General features: G+C 37.1%; 1 protein-coding gene across 3 annotated transcripts in view; it reads right to left on the bottom strand.

Annotated features, from left to right (window-relative positions):
- Nucleotides 1-3,623: 3,623 nt before the first annotated feature.
- Scn9a (sodium voltage-gated channel alpha subunit 9) overlaps nt 3,624-21,131 on the bottom strand; it is a 72,797-nt gene continuing 55,289 nt past the window's right edge. For all 3 annotated transcript variants that reach the window (XM_038336109.1, XM_038336111.1, XM_038336110.1), the window contains exons 19-26: nt 20,796-20,969; nt 17,090-17,212; nt 12,740-13,021; nt 12,042-12,095; nt 11,093-11,230; nt 7,685-7,789; nt 7,148-7,418; nt 3,624-4,816 (exon numbers count right to left, since the gene is read on the bottom strand). In XM_038336109.1, coding sequence (XP_038192037.1) covers nt 3,624-4,816; nt 7,148-7,418; nt 7,685-7,789; nt 11,093-11,230; nt 12,042-12,095; nt 12,740-13,021; nt 17,090-17,212; nt 20,796-20,969 — 2,340 coding nt within the window. The remainder of the gene's footprint in view (nt 4,817-7,147; nt 7,419-7,684; nt 7,790-11,092; nt 11,231-12,041; nt 12,096-12,739; nt 13,022-17,089; nt 17,213-20,795; nt 20,970-21,131) is intronic.

The raw sequence follows: 21,131 nt of genomic DNA, 5'->3' as shown, positions 1-21,131 counted from the left end.
TATGCATCCAGGAGTCATTACAACGAAGCTGTTCATGTTGCAAAGACAAGGAAAGGGGAGAAAAAGAAACAAAGAAAAAAATACTAACAATTATTAGGGATGCCATAAATTTGCCCCTAAGCGTACTGAGACACAAAATAAATATGACATCATTTTATTTTTAGTGACTTTTATTTTAGATTCTATTAACAGTTTTAAGTCTCAATTATGGCTACAATGTCATGTTGACAAACTGAAACATTTTGAGCATTTGTGGGTCTATGGATTTGGTAAACAGCATTCATATATGCATGGCTACTTATTCATGTGCTGGGAGCAGTTCTTGATGGTTTTCATCAGGAAGCTAACGACATACTGAAAACATATGCTGAAAAATTGATGGCTCTACACATAAGTTCTAAACCCAGGTCAGGTGCTGACCATCCTTATTTAGCTGCTCCCTTTTCATTACTTCAATTAACGTTTGATGAGTTTGCTAGTGTGGACGGTTTTATTTACATATGCATCTAATTTCCACTCTTATAAAACTATCAAAATTCTACAAAACCACGCTACATATTTATGACCACAAGATGTGACAATTTGAATTTTGAAATAGCTCACAGATTTCTTTTACCATTTGCAGTGAGAAGAGACAAATTAGTTACATGAGATTCTCCTGTTTTCACCCAAATTATGTGGATGGATATGTGTTCACATATACTTTCTTTTATTTAATGCTAATCTATATCTTCATTTCTATAGTCAGCCTTCTATGCCAATAGGGAAAATAATTTTGTGGATATATGACTAAGTAGCTTCAGTGGGATGACATTTTATAATTAGTACAAACACTAGCCAATATGAAAAGGGGTGTAAGCTTGCTTTAAGCTTTTACTTAATGTTATTCTATTGTCAAATACCATTTTTAGACAAGGCAGTGGTGGCGCACGCCATTAATCTCAGCACTCAGGAGGCAGAAGCAGGCAGATCTCCCTTAGTTCAAGGCCAGCCTGGTCTACAGAGTGAGTTCTAGGACAGCCAGGGCTACAGGGAGAAATCCTGTCTAACAAAAATACCATTTTTAATGGATACTATGTCATAAGTAGTGATTTGGAGGATAAACATATTTGTATGTATAAAACTTAATATCACATTTAAAATTATATAGTTCAGAATGAAATATGTTCAGCACGAAGTAGAAAAAAGAGAAACTTTGTTATTTTTTTGCAATGCTAAAAAAAGTGTATTGAGGAACCAGTTGCCAATATATTAAGTTTACATAAAAATCAACCACGGTAAAAACATTAATAGCAAATCACAGGTAATCTATACCAAACATCTGCACATGCTATATCCATAAAATATTTACAATGTAGTTATATTTTTAATGGACGCAAAATAATGAGAAACTGATTTCAACTGTTAAACAAGCTAATTTCTTAATTGAATGTATTAAAGCTTGTTACAAATGAAAGGTTTTGTGTGGCTCCTCAATTAAGCCGACCAAACCTATTCTAGCAGCTTAACAGATGCACAGGACTCTATATTGTTGAGCTGAGCACTGTTTGGAATCATATGTAGAAATTAAAAAGTAGCCCCCCAAACTAGGCTAAATGATTAAGCATAGATGCAGAGAGCTGTCAGCCTTACACTTAACCTCTTAGGTCCCTTAGACAAACGTGTGTAACGAGACTCTTCTATAGGGCACTGTGCAATGCACCACAGTGGACAGCATTCTGAGCAAGTCTGTATAATTATATCTTTGTTCTTATAGCTTTGCTTTTTCTCTCCCTCCTTACATGCCTCATTTTCTATCTTTGTCTCTTCATATCTCTAGTAATATTTAAACTTTTCTTTTTAACTGGGCAAGAAATAAAGAATATATGTTTTGATTACTTATTATACCAACACTTGTGTTACCTTTGAATTTCAAAAGCAATTTGATGAAGTATGTTTTATGCAGTTACTTCAAAGTTTCTGTTAGAATCTGCTACTTTTACTCAACTCTATTTTCTCTGCAAAGAATGTGTTGGAAGAATGGCTTCATCTTCTCAGAGTAAAATTACAAGAGAACGAGTCAGGGCCACTTATGCTTACCAAGTGCTTCAAAAACATAAAGTTTTTGATTTCCAATCCTTTGTAGGGTAGTTACAATCAGCTCAAAATAAGTGGGCTTTCAAAATGATAAACCCGGGCTATTTTACTGCTCAATGTAAAGTACATTTCATATCACAGATTAGAATATTAGGGAGGGAGTGTCAACTATGTTATTTACAGATGAAATAATAGCGGTCCAGAGATTTACTTCCACAATTAGGGAAATTAGTGATGATAAAGCAAGCTGCTGAGATTCGCTCTCTGAATGCTGTTTCATTCACACTGCACACCTGGTGGGCTGCTGCCTCATTCACAGAGCACACCTGGTGGGCAGGTATTAAAAGCCTGGTGTTTCTTGTAACTTGGGAAGCTGCCAAACACATTAAGGATTGTATTTAAGAGATGCAGTACATACTGTGTTCCGGTCATCTGCTCAAACAAGTGTTAGGGTATCAAGTAGCTAATTGCATTTCAAGGTGCATTTCATTAAAAGGAAACATTAAATTTGCTTAGCAATAAAATATGACAGACCAAAATGGCATAAGAAGATAAATGTGACAACTGGCATTCAGAGTTGACTCATTAGCTGTCTTATTGGGCAAGTCAGATTAAATAAATTTAAGTAAATGGAACTTTGCAGATTATTTTTTCTGTTAACAGTCTTCATGTTTTATGTTATAAAATGTGATATATATATATACATATATATATTTCCAATAATTTTTCAAGGCCCATAGTTATTGTACATACAACGTGGGATGTAAGAAAGACAGGCTAGCTGTTCTCAGTGAACCTGAACTTCAAGCCAAGTGACTGAGGTGGGAAAATCAAGTGAGCACAAAATTCTGCAGATGTCATCATAAATCAAAGTGAATGCTAATCTATGCAAATACAAGTGATTTCTTAAATAAGTAGCCTACATATGCTTCAATCCCATGACATCTTAAAGATACCTATAAATTGCTTTTGATGCACTATAGGGTAAGTTTGAGCACCTCAAAATATAAACTGAACTCTAGTTATGGATAAAGAGTCTGACTTCCTAATAATAAGATGTTTTGACAAAAACTTTCATTACTAATTCCCATTACTGTTACAAGTAATTTCATTTCAAACCAAAGGCAAAATACTTGCACTGAATTCACAATCATCACTAATCCTGTTTGTATCTGTGTCTGTGTGTATGTTTGCATCTGTCCCTGAATTTCTATATTTAGATGGGGTTCACACTTAATTAGAAGCTAGAGAAAAGATATGGAGACAAAATAGTCTCCATGGTTTTTGGACTTGTTGAATGATTAAATCACCCTTGATTGTAGTAATGATTATTCCCTACAGAGTTACGCTCATAATTCTTATAGAATCATTTACCAATGCAAAAATATCCATGTGCCAATGCTGCCTTCCCGACGCTCATTGGATCAGAACTAGGGGCTGGGCTGCCTTTGAGAATGTTTGGATAAAAAGAGTTTGGCATAGAGCTCCGTGAAAGAGTCTTATTAACACCAGTTAATAACCTTCACAGGCTGTAAACACCTGAGACTCTATTCGCCGCCTTCTTTCCCATCTTTGCCTTTGTCTTCCTTCTCTGTTTTGTCTGTCTCATATTTCTCTTGATCTGGCTTAGTGACACTGTCATAGGAAGGTGGAGAGATGGCAGAGGCAGTTGCATCTGTCTTTTCTGGACTTGAGTTCTCAATAACATTATCAAAAACTATATCTTCTTTATTGGGCAAGTCGTCATCCCTGTCTCCATCTTTTATGTATATACTTGATATATTCTTGACGTTTTGCCGAAGGCGGTACCTTCTGTAAGCTCGCTGAATGATAGTAGCAGATACATCCTCTTGTTTTCGTTTTAGTGTGGTTGTGATGGGTTCATAGGACACTTTAGAAGGATTTGCGGACATAAACCTTTCTTCCATCTGTGAACGAAGAGAATCCATCTCTCCACTCTCCCCCAAAACCCTCTTTGTAAAAGCAAATAGGATGTCCAGGCAGTGGATGCGGTCTCCGCTCACCATGGGCAGATCCATGGCAATGAGCTGGACTTTGTTTGGCTTTGCTATGAGAAGGGGAGGATCCAGGGCAGCCGCAAAGTCAGAGAGCTTGCAGAACTCAATGAACTGAGTGGCATCGGGGTCGAACTTCTCCCAGACCTCATAGAACATCTCAAAGTCATCCTCACTCAGGGGTTCAGTACTTTCTTCTGTGGCGACGCTGAAGTTCTCCAGGATGACAGCGATGTACATGTTCACCACAACCAGGAAGGATATGATGATGTAGCTGACAAAGTAGAAAATCCCCACAGATGGGTTCCCACAATCCCCTTCCACTGAACTTCCTGGATGAATTTTTTTGGGATCACAGTCGGGAGGTGCACTATTGAGGATGGGGGCCAGCAGTCCGTCCCAGCCTGCCGAGGTGGTGATTTGAAACAGGCAGATCATGCTGTTGCCAAAGGTCTCAAAGTTGAACATGTCGTTAATGCCAGCTTCCTTTTTAACGTAGGCAAAGTTGGACATCCCAAAGATGGCGTAGATGAACATGACCAGGAAAAGCAGGAGGCCGATGTTGAAGAGCGCGGGAAGGGACATCATCAGAGCGAAGAGCAGGGTGCGGATGCCCTTGGCGCCTTTGATCAGGCGTAGGATTCGGCCAATCCTGGCCAGGCGGATGACTCGGAAAAGGGTAGGGGACACAAAGTACTTCTCTATCATGTCGGCGAGAAACATTCCTGTGTGGGAGGGGAAAAATAAATGGAAATTTTAGATACTTATATGGGACAATATCATGAATCTAAATAGCTTCGTCCTCCATCTTACAAATTCATTTTTTGGTCCTATCTTGAATTCAGTATTTTAGCAAATAACTGCTTGTGACATTTTTCCATCTTAACTAAATTCATGAACGCATTCTTCTCTATTTTTGTCTATCAGATTTTTTTGTTCTCTTTAGATTAAAGTTGTGTCGTGAATAGAAAGGATTATGCACCCTCATGCTCAAAAATCTATTTCCAGGACTCAGGATGGAGCTCAGTGCTAGAGCGATCCATAAACTAGATTCTAAAAGAGGGAAAAAAGGGGGTTGGGAGAGGGAATAATTAAATAAAAAGTTAAAAATTACGCAAATTTTCTAACTTTTTTTTTTAAAATCTGGTCTGACTATGTAAGCCTTGCCCTTGGCTGGACCGAATACTGCTATGTAGACCAGGCTGGCCTGGAACTCAAAGAGATCTGCCAACTTTTGCCTCCCCAATGAGTGCTGTGATTAACCCAGGCACCACTCCAGCTGCCCCACGTTTTAAATACCGACCTTTGTTTTTTAGGGCTATCAGCTGAGTCAGCTACTAATTGTAAAAGTCTAGTGTTTAGTTTCTCTGAATCTTTTGACTTTTGATTTTAAACACTGTTATGGCTATTACTATTGCTGTGTTTTCAGTCTGTAACCACTGTCAGATGAAACGTTTCACTGATAGTTTTGGGGAAATTATAAATTAATTTCATAAAACTAGTCACCGAGGCTGGAGTGGTCACTCAGAGGTTTGGGGGTCTTGCAGAGGACCTGAGTTTGGTTCTCAGCTCCTATATCTGGTGACTCACAACTGCCTGTAACTTCAGCTCTAGGGGGCTGACACCCTCTTCTGTCTTAGGTAGGTGCCCACACCCTTGTGATATACACCCATATGATACAAATACACACCGATATGAGCAAAGATAAATAAAATTCTTCAGAAAGCCATAATTTCAATGGCAGCCTTGGTAACAAAGCATACGATAAGCCTTCAATTATTTTAACCACTTTGTCCTTTACTTTTTCCACAGAAGTGTAATACATTATACAGTAAATTTATTACTAAATTTTAATCTTATTATTGTAATTTTAAATTAAAAATTTGTTCAGTAGATTTTATATCTTTCATCATCCTTTCAGAAAATTGCCATTGTTGATAAGGGCAACTTGAAATTTGACTTTTCTGAACTCCAATTGATGTTTTAAAATTTTTGAGTTTAAAAAACTGTTTTCAAATTGTCTGGTTAGGTGGCCTAGGATGATCTAGGACTCCATATCCTACTGGTAAAGCCTCCTCAGTGATTGGATTACAGATAGGTGTATGTGGCTACAGCCAACTTGTTCACTTTAGAAGTCTCAGGATATGATGAGGATAAAGATGAATTACTCTTGGGTTTTAATGCATGCACCTCCTTGTTTTCTTATTTAAATCCTCTGACTAGTACTGCCGTGTGATAGAAGGATGTTCTCTTATTATCCTGGCTGAATGGGAAAGCTTTCATCATTGTGTTTCATGTTACCACTGTGACATCACTACCTGAGTTTTAATTTGCTTTGGTTTATCACATCTAGTGACCATGTCATTTAAACACTGATTTTAAGTCATTTGACTCTTCATTGTGTTTCTAGATTATACAAACGTTTGCTTTTAGGGCCCTGTTTGGTCAGCTATGAGTTTAATTCTACAATTTCTTCTATCAAGAAATTTCAATGTGAAAGATTATATGTAACTTTGAAATAGTAGGTGTGTGAGGAGAGAGAACAGGAGGAACTAGGGGTGAAAGGAGAGGACATAGAAAATCTGTGCTGCACAGACCCGAGGCACTAGCTAAGCAATCACTGAATTCTATAGACTGGCCAAGCCTTAAATTTTAAGAAATAAAAATGGCAGTTTTTGATATTTTAAGTTCAGGAGGAATGTAACAGCCAAAAATATACTGGTATCCCTGAACCTGCTAAAACAAATTAATAGTGTGTTCTTCATTAGTTTTCAGGACACATCTACAAACAGATATCTATTCTCAGGCTTCTAAAGGCAGACTTGGGGAATAATCTCAGCAGGAATTCTTCCTGACAGACAGACACAATGGCTGGTTTTGGGGGCTTGAGCTTGAACTATAGATTCTGATGTAGAAAATGCTTTCTTTTATGATCTCCCCCATTCTTTCATGCTAATAATTCACTTGAAAGTAAAACAGATCTCAAGCCTGCCGACACTGCTTTGGGCAGTGTGGACTTTATCCACAATTAAAATATGATTAATAAATGGCCTTACCTACAATGGAGAGGATCACCACCACAAAATCAAAAATGTTCCAGCCCACAGTGAAGTAGTAATGTCGGAGGGAGATGAGCTTCAGCACACACTCCCCAGTGAACAGGATAATGAAGACCACGTTGATCCAGTACAAAACATCAGTCATGTAATCACCCTGCCCTTCTTTTTCTACCATCATGGTTACCATGTTGAGGCAAATGAGGACCATGATGGTGATATCAAAAGCTTGGTTTGTCACCAAGTCAAATATACATCCTTGGAATTTGTTCTGCAAAACAAACCAAAAACAATAGAGCACGCAGAATAAAATTCTCAAGTACTATATGCTTCTTAAAATATACAAAGGATCTATATGGAGTTGAGGGAGGGAAAAATAAGATCAAAATTTAATGCACAAAAATTAAATAAATTTTATAAAAAAGAGTAAAATATATTACAGTTAGGAAATGAACACAGATTAATATTGCATGTGTATGCACACATGCGTGCATGTGCGCGCGCGTGCACACCCCCCCCCCCCCATTATATATTTACCCCTGGCCTAGGAATTGGCTTTTGTGGTTTCTTGGATCCCAGCTTCTTCATTGCATTGTAATACTTCTTCTGTTCTTCCGTCATAAAGATGTCCTGACCTCCAAGGTAAAGAAACAAAAGAAAAACCCACTTAAAACCAGAATCAATGTGCAGTTCTTTCTTCTTGTTAATAAAAGAGTTATATATTTAAATATAGAGATGAAATTTATTTTCATATGCCTAAGATCTATACATAAGATACCTAAAATGAATACCTATGTATAAACGTGGTAATAATGGAATTTACATTTGTAGAGTACACACATGACCTTGATTATATTTTCACAGACTTACCTGTGATATCTTGGCTTATTTGCTGAGGTATCCTTCCCCCCGCTAGTTTTATTACTAGAAAAATTACTGCTAAATATCAGGTGGATTAGGAATACTTAAAAATGCCTTTCATGCTTTTGCTGATGACTTGGATTCTCATCAGGAGTAGAGTTCTACAACAGCAGCTAGCATAATATTAATTTTCTATTCGTTTATATTTATTTCCCCACGTTGCCATTTCATTAATTGAGAAAAGAAGTAACAGAGTGTGCTAGCAATATATGTGCAGTTCTTTAGCTATGTCAGCATCGATGTGTGTGGACACTTCAAATTTTACAGACAATTACCATCTTATGTGTACAACATGTCTATAAAATATAGATGATTGCCTTTTGGTATTGACTTTGTCTCTTACCCACAGTATCTCATTATGCATGTTAATAGTAAACTAATATTAAAATCCAAGAAAATATGACATCTGAAGCATTTGGGACTCCACAATTTTAAATGGAGGGTGTTTTAGTGTAGTTGCTCTTCACCTTCCTCATAAGGATATGGTTATTAAAAAGGGTTGTCTTAACTCAGAATTCACACACAGGTGTCCACATCCATGTTCAGCATCTGTTTCTTCTGAGTTTTCCATTCTAAAACTTCAACGTACTCATGGCTTACCTACTAACCTTCAGTTGAATGTTTATGGTTATCCTTAGAAATTGAAATGTCACAGCAAAGTTTTTATAATGAAGAGTATACTAATAGAGATGATGGATAGTTGAGAGAACTGGCAAAATGGGAGTGTGCATTTCAAAAAGGTGGGCAGAGTCATAAACGGAAATTAAAATACTTGCATTTAAAATATTTAAGAGGCTATATTGAATCCTGTATAACATGTGGGCTTTGAACCAAATTGACCCCTTTTTGTGTTTACAATAGTGAATTCTGTGCACTATAGGCATGCTAATGCATGCACATATCTATCTACAGATGTTAAGCGGAAACCTGAAATATTTTTCTCTAGGAATCCTACTCCTATTTTTTTCAAGAGTATCTTTTCCTGTAGGTGGTACCAAAACCATAGTAACTAAGTTAATTTTCAATAAACCTAAGGCATAGATTCTATTCTCTTGCAGTGCACAACAGTCATAGTCTTTGACAAAATTTCTTAATTGAATATGTTCTCTATTAACTATTGTCATTGTGGGCTATTTTGAATATTTTAAGAGCTGCTCAGGTGACAGATTCAACAGGGTTGAACTAACCTGAGTTTTCAGTCACAGAAGACTTTTATAAAGTCCCAGTTTCATAATCTTTGGCTGAAGTAACTCCGTGTCTTGGTTTATGATGAAGCTACTCTCTAGGGTCAGACTGTACAAATGTCATATATCCTCTCTCATAAGTTAGCTAGAGTTAATTTCTCTAGATTTCACACATGAGACATCTTAAAAAGTATCAGACATAATAGAATCCCAATAATGCCTGTTACACCTTGCTTGAAATACCCGATGACATAACAGCTCCTACTGAACAACATTTAATTAATAAGGATTTTCAAATTTGCTTTTCCAAAACTACAAACATCATGAATATTTCTATTTCTACCATTAACTCTAAATTCCATATTAACCGGGTGAGTTGCTGTTCATCTGAATTGCTGCCTCTTTTGTTAGAGATAGACATATGTTCACCTCTTTCTGTTCCCCTTTATGAAGATTGTCCATTTTTTGACCTCCTGCTTGCTGCATGTCCTCTTACCTACCTTCAGAAGTTATATTGAATACCACCCACAACTGAATCCACTTTTCTGACTACCCCTGTGAAGTTTTGTGTAATTTTCTCCCTGCACTTTTTACTCTTTCAGATACACAGGTTCTGAAGTTACAGTGGAGTGGATGGAATAAAAGTTGAGTAACTATTGAGCAGATAGGAGATCTATTACTGGTTCTATTTAGTCTATATTACTTATTAGGAGTCTGATTGAGGGTCAGTTGCTCATCCTGTTGTGTTTTTCCTCTTTTCTATTTTCCTTGCTGGCTTTTGGCTATTATTTATTTATTTATTTATTTATTTATTTTACTTATTTGTTTTTTATACTGGGACTAAATCCAGGGTCTTGTGCATCTTAGGTAAGAGTTTTACCTATGTTAAATCCCCAACTCCACATCCTCTTTCCTAGGACAATATTGTAACAGTAAGTAAGAATATAAAGGTTGACCTTATGAATTGAATTCTACCACCTTAAATATGTATGAACACCCTAATTCCTAGCAACATAAAAAGTGACTTTGATTAAAGATGTTGCTGTTGCCTAGCATTGTTTAATTAAGAAGATGTCCAAGTGGAAGAGCCAGCGTTAATAATGTGATGTGATGGGTACTTATTAGAGGATGAGTGTATAAAAGGAGAGAAGGATATAATAATGGATAGATACTAGATTTACACTGCCCAAAAACAAAGGCAGGCATGACTGACAGGAGCTTGACTGGGGATACACGGTAGATCCTCCTCTAGAGGCCTGGACAAGAGCAGGACCCCTCTACTGCTTTGATTTTGTTCTTTAAAGTTGTAGGGGAATAAACCATTGTTGTTTTGAGTCATACTCTCCGTGGCATTTTATTATGACAGTCGAAAGGAATTATAGCTGTTAATGAGCTAAAAAGCTCAAGAGAGTGATTGATATGCACACTCAGGGTTCTTGCTTTCATTAGCTATATTGTTTCTTATGCTACAACATAGGTGACCTCACATTAGCAACCACATCGCATGCAATGGCCACCTATGCGCCATCACCACAGAACAATGACTAGCAGGAAAAAAGGCTACTTTTAAAATAAATAAAACTACTTTGAAAGTAGCTCACTGGTTTGAATTAGTGATCTAGTTAGTGTTCAGTCTTTTATAGACAACATCAGAGAAACAGAAGAATTAATGTTATGTTTAAAGCTATGACAGAAAACTTTTACACAGTAAAATGATAGGATTATGCATATATGAAATTGCATGCTTGACCAATACTTTGAAAAATAAAATGTAAAGTAACCAATTAACTTTGAGTTAATTCTTTTTCAGTGCAATGAAGGAAACACTTAAAATACTTATCTTCTTTTTCTGTTGGTTGAAATTGTCTATGATGACACCAATGAACAGATTCAAAGTGAAGAACGACCCAAAGATGATAAAGATGACAAAATAAATATACATGTAGAGGTTGTATTCATATTTCGGCTGCTCATTTACCTGTGGAAAAAGTCAATAGCATGTTGACAATAAAATTTATTATTTTTGCTTTCACATGTGTTGACTGCTATCCTAAAAAGAGTGTGTCAGAAGCATTGCTAAAATTTCGTAGAATCACTGTTAAAATATATTCAGTAATAGCAAATGTTTGATAGATACTTTCTCTGTATAGTCACACAATCTTAAAGTGATTTATAAAAGATATAATCATATGCAGAGTTTAATCTCAGTCTAATAGGACAGGTCATCAGCTAAATGATGGAAAGAATACCCTTAATTTCCAAATTCATATTAATTTTATTATATTTCTATTGGTTATAAATATGTCTACTGGATTTCAGGAACATAAACTAGCCAATAATCTTTAAGGTTTATTAGATAAAGTTTTATTTCAATGTGCTTCAAAATATAAAGACAGTAAAAAAATCTGAATAAAGATAATTTCATATTTATTCTGATAAACTTGTGTTTGCTGTCCATTAGAGACCACTAGCCTATGCTAAGTGCTGATTGGTGAATTCTCACAACATACCCATGAGAGAGGCACTTTATTATTTCATTTTCACAGCAGATAAAACTAAGACTCAGACAGTGAAAGTACATTGCTCAGAGTTGGTTGGAGAATTTGCAAAATGTAGTGGATCTAGAATTTACATTAATGCTAAACTCGAAATGTTATACTCCTAACCACTCGACTGCAGTAGAGTGGCCGCTTTTCATTATATTTGTACATACCCATGGCATGAATGAGAGCTGTGGTTCATAATATACTGAGTTAAACTAAAAAAAATTAAAATTAATCAATACTTACATTAACAGAGTCAACAGCAGCATACATAATATCCATCCAGCCTTTGAATGTGGCCTGCAAGTACATTTATAGAACTGTAGCGTGAAGCCAGACTCTAAAGTGATTATAAATAGAGCTGTGTCTATTTAGTCTTACAATATTTACTAGTAGCGTCAAATTAGTTTTGATTATTTCAGATGTAAAAGCCAGGCTAAGACAGCTATAATTTTTTAAAAGAAGGTCATTATCTAAACTTTTTTTTCCTAATTCAACATCTACAAATTGTTGCAATTTTTACAAATATTATGAATTAATGCATATGAACTTCTACTTTCCAAAAGTGGAGAAGAATGTTATTGTTACAGCAAGAAACCATTTGTCTCCACTTTCCAAGGCTTGTCTGTGCCTCTAGGAAAGTCTTCTCATTCCCTTGTAAGATAAACATAGATGTTTCACAATGGATACCTTTGAAGTTAATATTCTGGTGATGCAGTGATGTAGGTTCGAGTAAAAACAAACTGTCAATACTGGATTAATAAAAATACAATTCAAGAAATCTGTACTCTTTAGCCATGCTGACAGGCAGCATACTCTAAAAGAAAAGCAGGTCTATTGGAAAAATCTCATGGCATCTTAGTTTCTACCTGGCAGCTTATCTATCTAAACAATGATTGACACCCTCCACTCTGCACCAAGCATTCATGAGAAGAATCACTTACAACTTGAAGCAGAGACAGGTAGCCGAGCCCAACATTATCAAAGTTCACTTTCAGATTTTTCCATCGGACATTTCCACTGGCATTCATAAGGGCAAAGCACTCAGAGCGGTTTGCAACTTGAGCTGTGGGAAATCGTGAGCCATCCGTAGTGTTAATGCACTCATAGAACTTGCCAGCAAACAGATTGACTCCCATGATGCTAAATATTAGCCAGAATATAAGACATACGAGAAGCACATTCATGATGGAAGGGATTGCTCCTATGAGTGCATTGACCACCACCTGATACCAGAAAAAAAAGGAAAGACTAGTTAAGATCAGTAGCAAATGTCAGACAGACATCAATACAAAATTCAAGGTCGAAGACCAGGCAATAACAAGTCTATATGGAACAGCTGATAATGGCTAGGAGTGTGCCAAGCAACATGAGGTGTGTCCTAAGCCTTGGGGTTTTTGATTTACCAGTTTCATGATTAACAAACACATTAAAGCTACTAGAATAAACAGAACAGTAAATAGCCAAAAATGACAGTGCACTTCAAATAAATAAAAAATATAAGTAAAACCTATAGAACCGATGCTGACAAGATGAAGTCATGAATCTACAAACTTCAGAAAAGAGAGAAATAGAAACATTAATGGCAAAAACCTAATGAAGTGTGTATTTACAGTCTCACCATCCTGGAATAACTAGCCTCCGGACGCCCACTCTTCTGTATAGTGAATAATGAAGTGCTGGTTTGTGCTAGATTGGGTTAAGGTTAGGAGTTCTTTAGTGGTTTGCACTCTTTACATTTTGATGATGCTACAACATGGAGTCAATTCTCTTGCAGTTATTTTTCTAACGCTAAAAGCAACTCCTATGCAAGTGCCTGCCGGAGTATAGAGCGTGCTGGCCTCAGCCTAAACAGACACGTGCTTCGGCTTTCCTTCTTCCTCCTTCCTTCCCTGCTGCTCCGCAGCCTTGACTTTGCTAAGGATCCAGCGAGTTCCCTCCTTCAATTTTCCTGCACCACAGCTTCTGAAGTACTTCTCTCTCTCTCCCTGGGTTTCCACAGTTATCGCATCCTTCAAAAATCTGTCTTTCTTCTCACCCTTAAGCTCTCATCCGCGTTTGAGCATGAACCATTTAGAGCTAGTTTATGAGTGTTTGTGTTTCAGTTTAACGTGGTAAGTAGGAGCTCAAGAAACTTCCAAATGGAGGCACATTTAGGGTCTCTGACTATCTGTGAAGGAGTCTAAAACAGAGATAGGAAAATATTCTTAAATTTCTTTAGCCGGTATGGGTCCTAGGCCTTTGTAGCCACCTGTCGCACATAAACAAAGGGTCCTACTCTGGTTCCGTAAAACCTTTCTTCATAGCAACAGTCAGTAGAGCGATAGTGACTTCCTGACCCCCCTACTGGAGCAGAAAGAATGACTCTGGGGAGACTGCAGAGAAAGCTGTGGTGATGAGTAACCATGTTACCCCTCACTTTATCAGTAATGACTGTATAGGCGATCTCCAAAAAGGCTAGGGAGAACAGGGCTAGAGTAGTATTTAGGGTAACCAGCTTCTCATCGGACTTACATCCCCATCCTCATCTCCTCTCTTCTCCCTACTGTGCATATCACACCGCACCTTATAGCCCTTAGCCCTAAAGGCTCACATATGCAACTCTTTCTATCAGACTTACATAGCTCTGCAATATTACCACACTTTGAGAGCTTTCTTAAACTGTCACAGGCAGACAAGCGCCTATGGCATTTCTGTAGCACCGTGTACTACTATTACAGGAGGTACCACAAAACGCTGTTTCCTTGGGTCGATTTACTTGCTGATGGGAAGGTGCGGTCTGTTTATCATTACACTCGTCATTTTTACCAGCACAATAACTGATGTTGCTGCGTGTATTTATAGGATTATGGGAAAGGAACAGAGCCTCAGCACGCCGAGGAAACTACACCCACATCTTTCAATTGCATTGTTTCCTTTCTTCCCCCAAAGTGACAGTGCCGCTCGAAGAAATACTTCTGTTTTCAGGGCAGACATAAATAAATATTTGGATTCTGTAATATGTTAAAATATTTTGAATTAGATCAACTTACCTTAATGAAAATGATCGAACAAACAAACAAACAAACAAAAACACTACTAGCACCACCAACAAAAACACCCTATAAATCGTAGCTTGGCTTTATCAGCAAATGAAATAGTTTTTAGGCACAAACATGTTTTTTTTTTTTGCTTCTAGAGAAGCAGTAGACATCGCTAAAATCCATGGGCCAGTAAATATAACACAACATTCTACTAATGCTCAAAAAATAACTTAGAATTAGGAATACTAATACCATCTATGTTCATAAAATGAAAAAGAGTGCATTTTATGCATTCTTATGGTGTCTTGCTTATGAATTATTTTTAGTTACTGACCTCTCATAAACTTGGGAATCATCAACTGTAATCATGAGCTAGCAAAAGATTAGAGTGCCACTTAAGCAATCAGAGCTAACAATCTAAAGGCTGACGGTCAGAACGTTTTCTGATGCTCACATGAGTTTGGCTAAATACAGAATATACCATTTGGCAGGCTGAGTGAACCTAGAGTGGACCACGGGAGGCTGCATGTGTTGTGTGAACATGAGCACACGTACATGCACTGGCTATCAATGATCCAGGTTCTTATGAAAGTGAGACATGTCTTCTACCACGGAGCTATCTCTCTAGTTCTTGGTTCTCTGAGATGTGATCTCACTACATGGCCTAGGCTAGTCTCTTTTATTTCTCATTTTTTTATTAAAAATTTCCATCTCCTCCCCTCCTCCTCCCCCTTCCCTCTCCTCCCTTCCATCCATACCCCCACTCCGCCCCTCTCCAAGCCAAAGTGTCATCAGGGTTCCCTTCACTATCTTAAGTCCAAGGTCCCCCAGCTTCCCCTAAGTCCAGGGAGATCATGAACAAGGAAGTCAGGACCATGAGGAGTGCGTTTACCCATTGAGACGGTGAGACAGATCTAACGGGAGACCACCAAGTCCAGTTGGAATGGGACTGATGGAACAGGGGACCAAACCGAACTCTCTGAATGTGGCTGACGGTGGAGGAGGACTGAGAAACCAAGGACAACGGCAATGAGCATGAACTCTACAGCATGGATGGGCTCACTGTGAGCCTTGTCAGATGGGTTGCTCACCTTCCTAGGCTAGTCTCTCAATGATTACCTTCTTTTCTCAGTTTTGAAAGTAGCTAGGCAGACTGAGTTCGAAGTCTGCATTTCTGAAAATTCCCAGGCAGTGCTGGTAGCTTGTCGTCAGTGTTCAATTATCTAAAACACATGAGCCAGACTGGTCTCCATGTTACGTTGCTCTGAGGTTGCAAGTAGAGAAACAACGGAGTAAAATACAATGGTAGTGGTGAGTATGTAATCATAGGTGAGAGGATGCTTAGGTAGGTCTTGCATTGCACAGACGAGGTAAATCCAAATGCAATTTAATGGTAAGGTTCTTGTACTGATGCTATGCTGTCTATTATACTCAAGTTGGTGAGTGAGGGAAGAAAACAGGAGACAGAAGCACCCCAAGGTGAACAAATAATATAGGCTGAGGAATCAGGCATTAATCTGAAGAAGAAAAAGAAATTAAAGAATAGCAAGAAATAATGACTTGCGCTAAGTGCAAAAAAATAGAGGCATTGTCTGGGTGTTAGGAAGAAGTTCCTGGCTTAATACAACCCTTAAAACTAGGCTGACTCTAGTTAGCTGCTTGTATCACGTTGTTTCTAGGGAATTAGCCTCTTCTGGGGCTCTTCTGCAGCATATTGTCAATGAACTAAACTCTTGGTGCTTAGATTTCTTTGAATGTAGTTTTGATACAGTTCCACGGAATTTGAATCATCATTACTTTGAGCATGAAATTAGATATGATGGCTAATGTTACCTTACCCTCTTATCCTTTCTTACGCTCCCTGACTAAGGTTGTTCCTTTATCAAAAATCATTTGGGTGTCTGATGAGGCAAATCATTGGTGTATATATGAGAAATAGTATCCGGACTGCTTGTGATCTCATCATTTAACTCTAGCATAGAAAAAAAAACTCCACTTTAAAAGAAGAAAGGCCACTTATTAGGATCATGTGATTTTCTACGTATATTAAATAAAGGAAGAATTATAATATTATTTATTACTTTGTTAATTAGTAGGCACTGTAAAATTCTATGTTTAATTACTAGATATAAACATATTGCATATGTTATGTATATGTACACCTATGTATTCAGTGATAGTCCATAATAACCACACACTTATTTTAGAACTATTCCATGCTATACTTAAACAACAAGAATTTTACAATAAGGAGTTTAGTATTTTTCTTACCCTCATTCCTTCAAATCTAGACAAGGCTCTCAGGGGTCTTAGAGCCCTCAGTGTTCTCAGGGATTTAATGGGGCCAAGGTCTGAGTAGCCAAGAGTGTTGGCTACTAAAGTAACCAGAGATACCTGTAAAACATGATATCCTCAGTAACTATTTTAGTGAAGAGACAAAACACAGAAATGAAAATTCAATTCTAAATCACACCAAAAGAAAAAAAAAGAATAATGTAATTGTCCTTATAAAATTATCTAGTCAGCACACTCCTGCTAGGTAGGGAAGAAAATTTTAGAAGAAAATCGATCTTATGGAAGGTTAACCAAAAGAGGAAATAATAGAAGGAAGAAAGGCTAATTACTACACCTAAAGAGAAACAACAACACAACTTTGTATTTCATAATTACTGGGTACCTATCTGTTTATTAAATCAGAAAATTTAATTACAGCAACCAATAAATTGTCTATTAAAATGAAACCAATGGCAAATTTAAGTGTGCTTCCAAGGCTGTAACAAAGTATTGTAAAGGCTTAAATGGATCTAAACATGAATGTAATCTGTATTTGGAAACCACCTGAAGGTTCATGATGGTGATGACAAGTTTTAAAACAATATTGCTTTCGCCTTTGATTTGTCAGGACTGTCACCAAAGATCAATCTGTAATAATTTATAGGAAGAATTTTGAGCTACATTGAAGATAGAATATGGCTACATGACTCACTGCTTAACAATAAACATAAATTTATAATAATTTCATCATGTTAGGTCTAGCAGCTATGATGGCCACCCTACAGGAATATGTAATAATTCTTTTCTTGTTCTATCTTAAAAGAAAGAATCCTTGCAGAAAAGAAATCAACATTCATTTTGGATCAGATCATTGAGTTCTTCCATGAAACAAAATCTGTATCTCTAGTGCATTCAGTTTCTGAGTAATTTCTGTTTATTATTTACTGCAAGGGGACATTGCATCTAAGAGCGAAGCAAGTCTTAAACACAGCTAATGTAATGGCAGAGGCTCAGTATTTCTAGAGAGGACTGGATTCAGGTCAATTTCTATTTAATTGTTTAGAGAATAGAACTTCATTGCTTAGAAGTTAACGGCTGCTGCTTGAAACAGGTAAAGTGCTCTGTGGAACTCATGTCCTTGTGTATTCACTTCGGAATAGCTCACTAAATGGAGCATACATTTTTAATGTCCTATAGCTAGTAGGACCCGTTACTCCTCACTCCTGAATTGATTCTGTTATGCATGCTCATTATTTCCCACCTAAAAAAGGTATGCTCTCTTTTTCATAAAAAAGATTCTAAAATTATTACTTAACACTTGAAATCTATAGTGAAATAGTAAAATGGTTCTTCAAGCTGGTGTTGAATGTTCTGATAGTGCATACTGACAAACTCGAAGAACACTGCACTCCGTTCAATACCTAGGTTACATGTCCATGTTCTCCCACATTTTTTTTTTAAAAAAGGACTTCCTTTATATTTTGAAATATAATAGTTAAATCATTTCACCCTTCCCTTTCCTACCTCCAAACCCTCTCACATTGATAAAGCAGTCTGCCTTTGTCTTAGGCTTGAAAGCCATCTCATAGTAAAAACAAACTAGATTCATTCCTATTTATGATTAAATCTGTTTCTCAAATCTGCTTTGTACCACCTGTAACCTTAAAGACAAATGGCTCTGTACTGCCTGTTCTAGGAAAGAGCAACCATACCTTTGTTTCAAAGGTTATTATGATTTTCTCTAGCTATGATTACCCTGTATAACCACGTTGCAAGCATTTCTTTGTTTCAGGAAGTAGTTATGTAGTAGTTTCTGTAATCTCACCTATTTGCCTGCCAAGTCCTCCATTTAAAAACTCAAACACCTGGACTTTAAAAGTCCTTATCTTAACAATTTCCCATGAATATCTTTTGAGCTCCACTTTTAGGGAGAGATAGCCCACATACATGAAAAAAAGAAGCGTGCTTAATTGTTTGCTTTAATTATTTGGTCACAATGATTTAGGTCAGTGGTCTTTTTACTTGCATCTGTGGGATTAATGATATACCTCTCTCCTCACTTTTTTCAAGTTCATGGCCTCTTTTTTGTTGATTGTTGTTACAAAAGTGTGTGTGTGTGTGTGTGATGTGCACGTGTGTGTTCCTAAATATGTAAAGTTGTAGGAATATCAGAAAGTACTCCAGAGAGTTTTACTAACATGACTGCCTAAACTTAAGAGCTGAATAAGACAACAATCAGAGATACCCTAACATGGTCTGTAGCAGGGGGAGTGCTGGAAGTTCAAGAGCCCTCATCCCTACACAAATTACTACAGCCAATTAAGGAGATGGCAAAGGGTGGGGAATAATTAGCACACATGTGTATGGAATTGTCAACAAATAAAGAAGCAATGAGAGAAACTCATCATCTCCTTCTTCTCCAGTTTTCTCTGCTGAATATTGAAACTAGTGCCTCACACATGGTAGGCAGACACCCTATAATGGAGTTCTGTTCCCCAGCCCCCAAATCATTTTGTCCTACATTAAAAATAACATGTAAAATAAAGTATTCTTAAGCATTTTCCAATATTCAAGTCCTAAAATGCTCTCTGAATTTATTTATTTATTTATTTATTTATTTGGTCTTTTGAGACAGGGTTTCCCTGGAGTTTCTAGTGCCTGTCCTGGAACTAGCTCTTGTAGACCAGGCTGGCCTCGAACTCAGAGATCCGCCTGCCTCTGCCTCCTGAATGCTGGGATTAAAGGTGTGCGCCACCACTGCCCGGCTCAGCTCTCTGAATTTATTTAAGTAGTGTTGACTTCTGTGCTTTGCTACCCTTGGTAGCAAAGGTTTTTGGTTGGGGTGGTAGCTCAATGTTTGAGTGAAGAACGAGAATGACTCATTTTTGTTTGCTTCATCAATGTGACTGAAATAAATATTCCCTAGCCTTTTTTTCTGTCTAACACAAAATCAGCCTTAATCATGAATTCTTACCTAAATTTCAGCTACGTCAGACAACTTGACTATCTCCCCTTCATCTCTGAATTTTATATTGTCAAAATTAACATCTTTTCTTCCCTAGAAACATTACTCTTTTCTGTTCCTTCCTCTCAAAGATTCTCTGGTCTTCCATTTTTTTTTTTTTTTTTTTTGTTAAATGTTAACCAGAATGATATTCAAATCATGTTCATTTTAAAGAAAATTATTTCTGTTTAAATTATGTGTAGGTTTTTAACCGCATGTATGTCTGTGTTTCATGTCTGTTCATCATGTGTGTTTCATGTCTGTTCACCATGTGTTTTTAGTACCTATGCAGGCCAAAAGATTGTGTCAGAATGCCTGGGAGAGGAGTTATAGAGGGTTGTGAGTCTCCATACAAGGGCTGCAAATCAAGACTGGATGCCTTGGAAGACAAGCCAGTGAGCTATATTTCTAGCCTCAAATCATGTATGTTTCTAGAATAACATCTCTTTTGAATTTTGGGAAACATATGAAAAGTAGGTTACAAGGGTTTGATGGAGTAGTATGGAAGAGAAGTTACATTGGATGAAAGATTATTGCTCTATTTATCACAGATATATCTCCGTGGGCTACATTAATATTCTTAGAAACATAAATGGCTGGCCTTAAAGTAAAATAAGATGCAAGATGATAATATAGAACAGCATTAGTGAAAACAGAACATTTAGAATAAACCTTTACAATTTGTTCTAAAATACTTACATCAACAATTAAGAAGTCCAGCCAGCACCAGGCATTGGTGAAATATGTTTTATAGCCATAGGCCACCCACTTGAGAAGCATCTCCAGGATGAAGATGTAAGTGAATATCTTGTCAGCATACTCCAAAATAATCTTAATGGTCTTTTTCTTTTCAATGTATATATCTTCAAAGGCCTATGGAAACATCATTCAAATTTTAATTCCTGTCCAGTCTAAAATTTATATTTCACTAGAGAAGCGGGAAATGTAATCCTGGTGGGCACATCACAGAAAACAATCGTGTGAAAGCAGTCAGGCTATGTGACTCTAGTTTGCAGCTACTGCAGAACATGTGGC

This window comes from Arvicola amphibius, chromosome 7 (genome assembly GCF_903992535.2).
Source record: "Arvicola amphibius chromosome 7, mArvAmp1.2, whole genome shotgun sequence".
NCBI classification, from domain to species: domain Eukaryota; kingdom Metazoa; phylum Chordata; class Mammalia; order Rodentia; family Cricetidae; genus Arvicola; species Arvicola amphibius.
The sequence above is the reverse complement of the archived record's forward strand: the minus strand, read 5'-3'. Positions and strand labels throughout refer to the sequence as shown.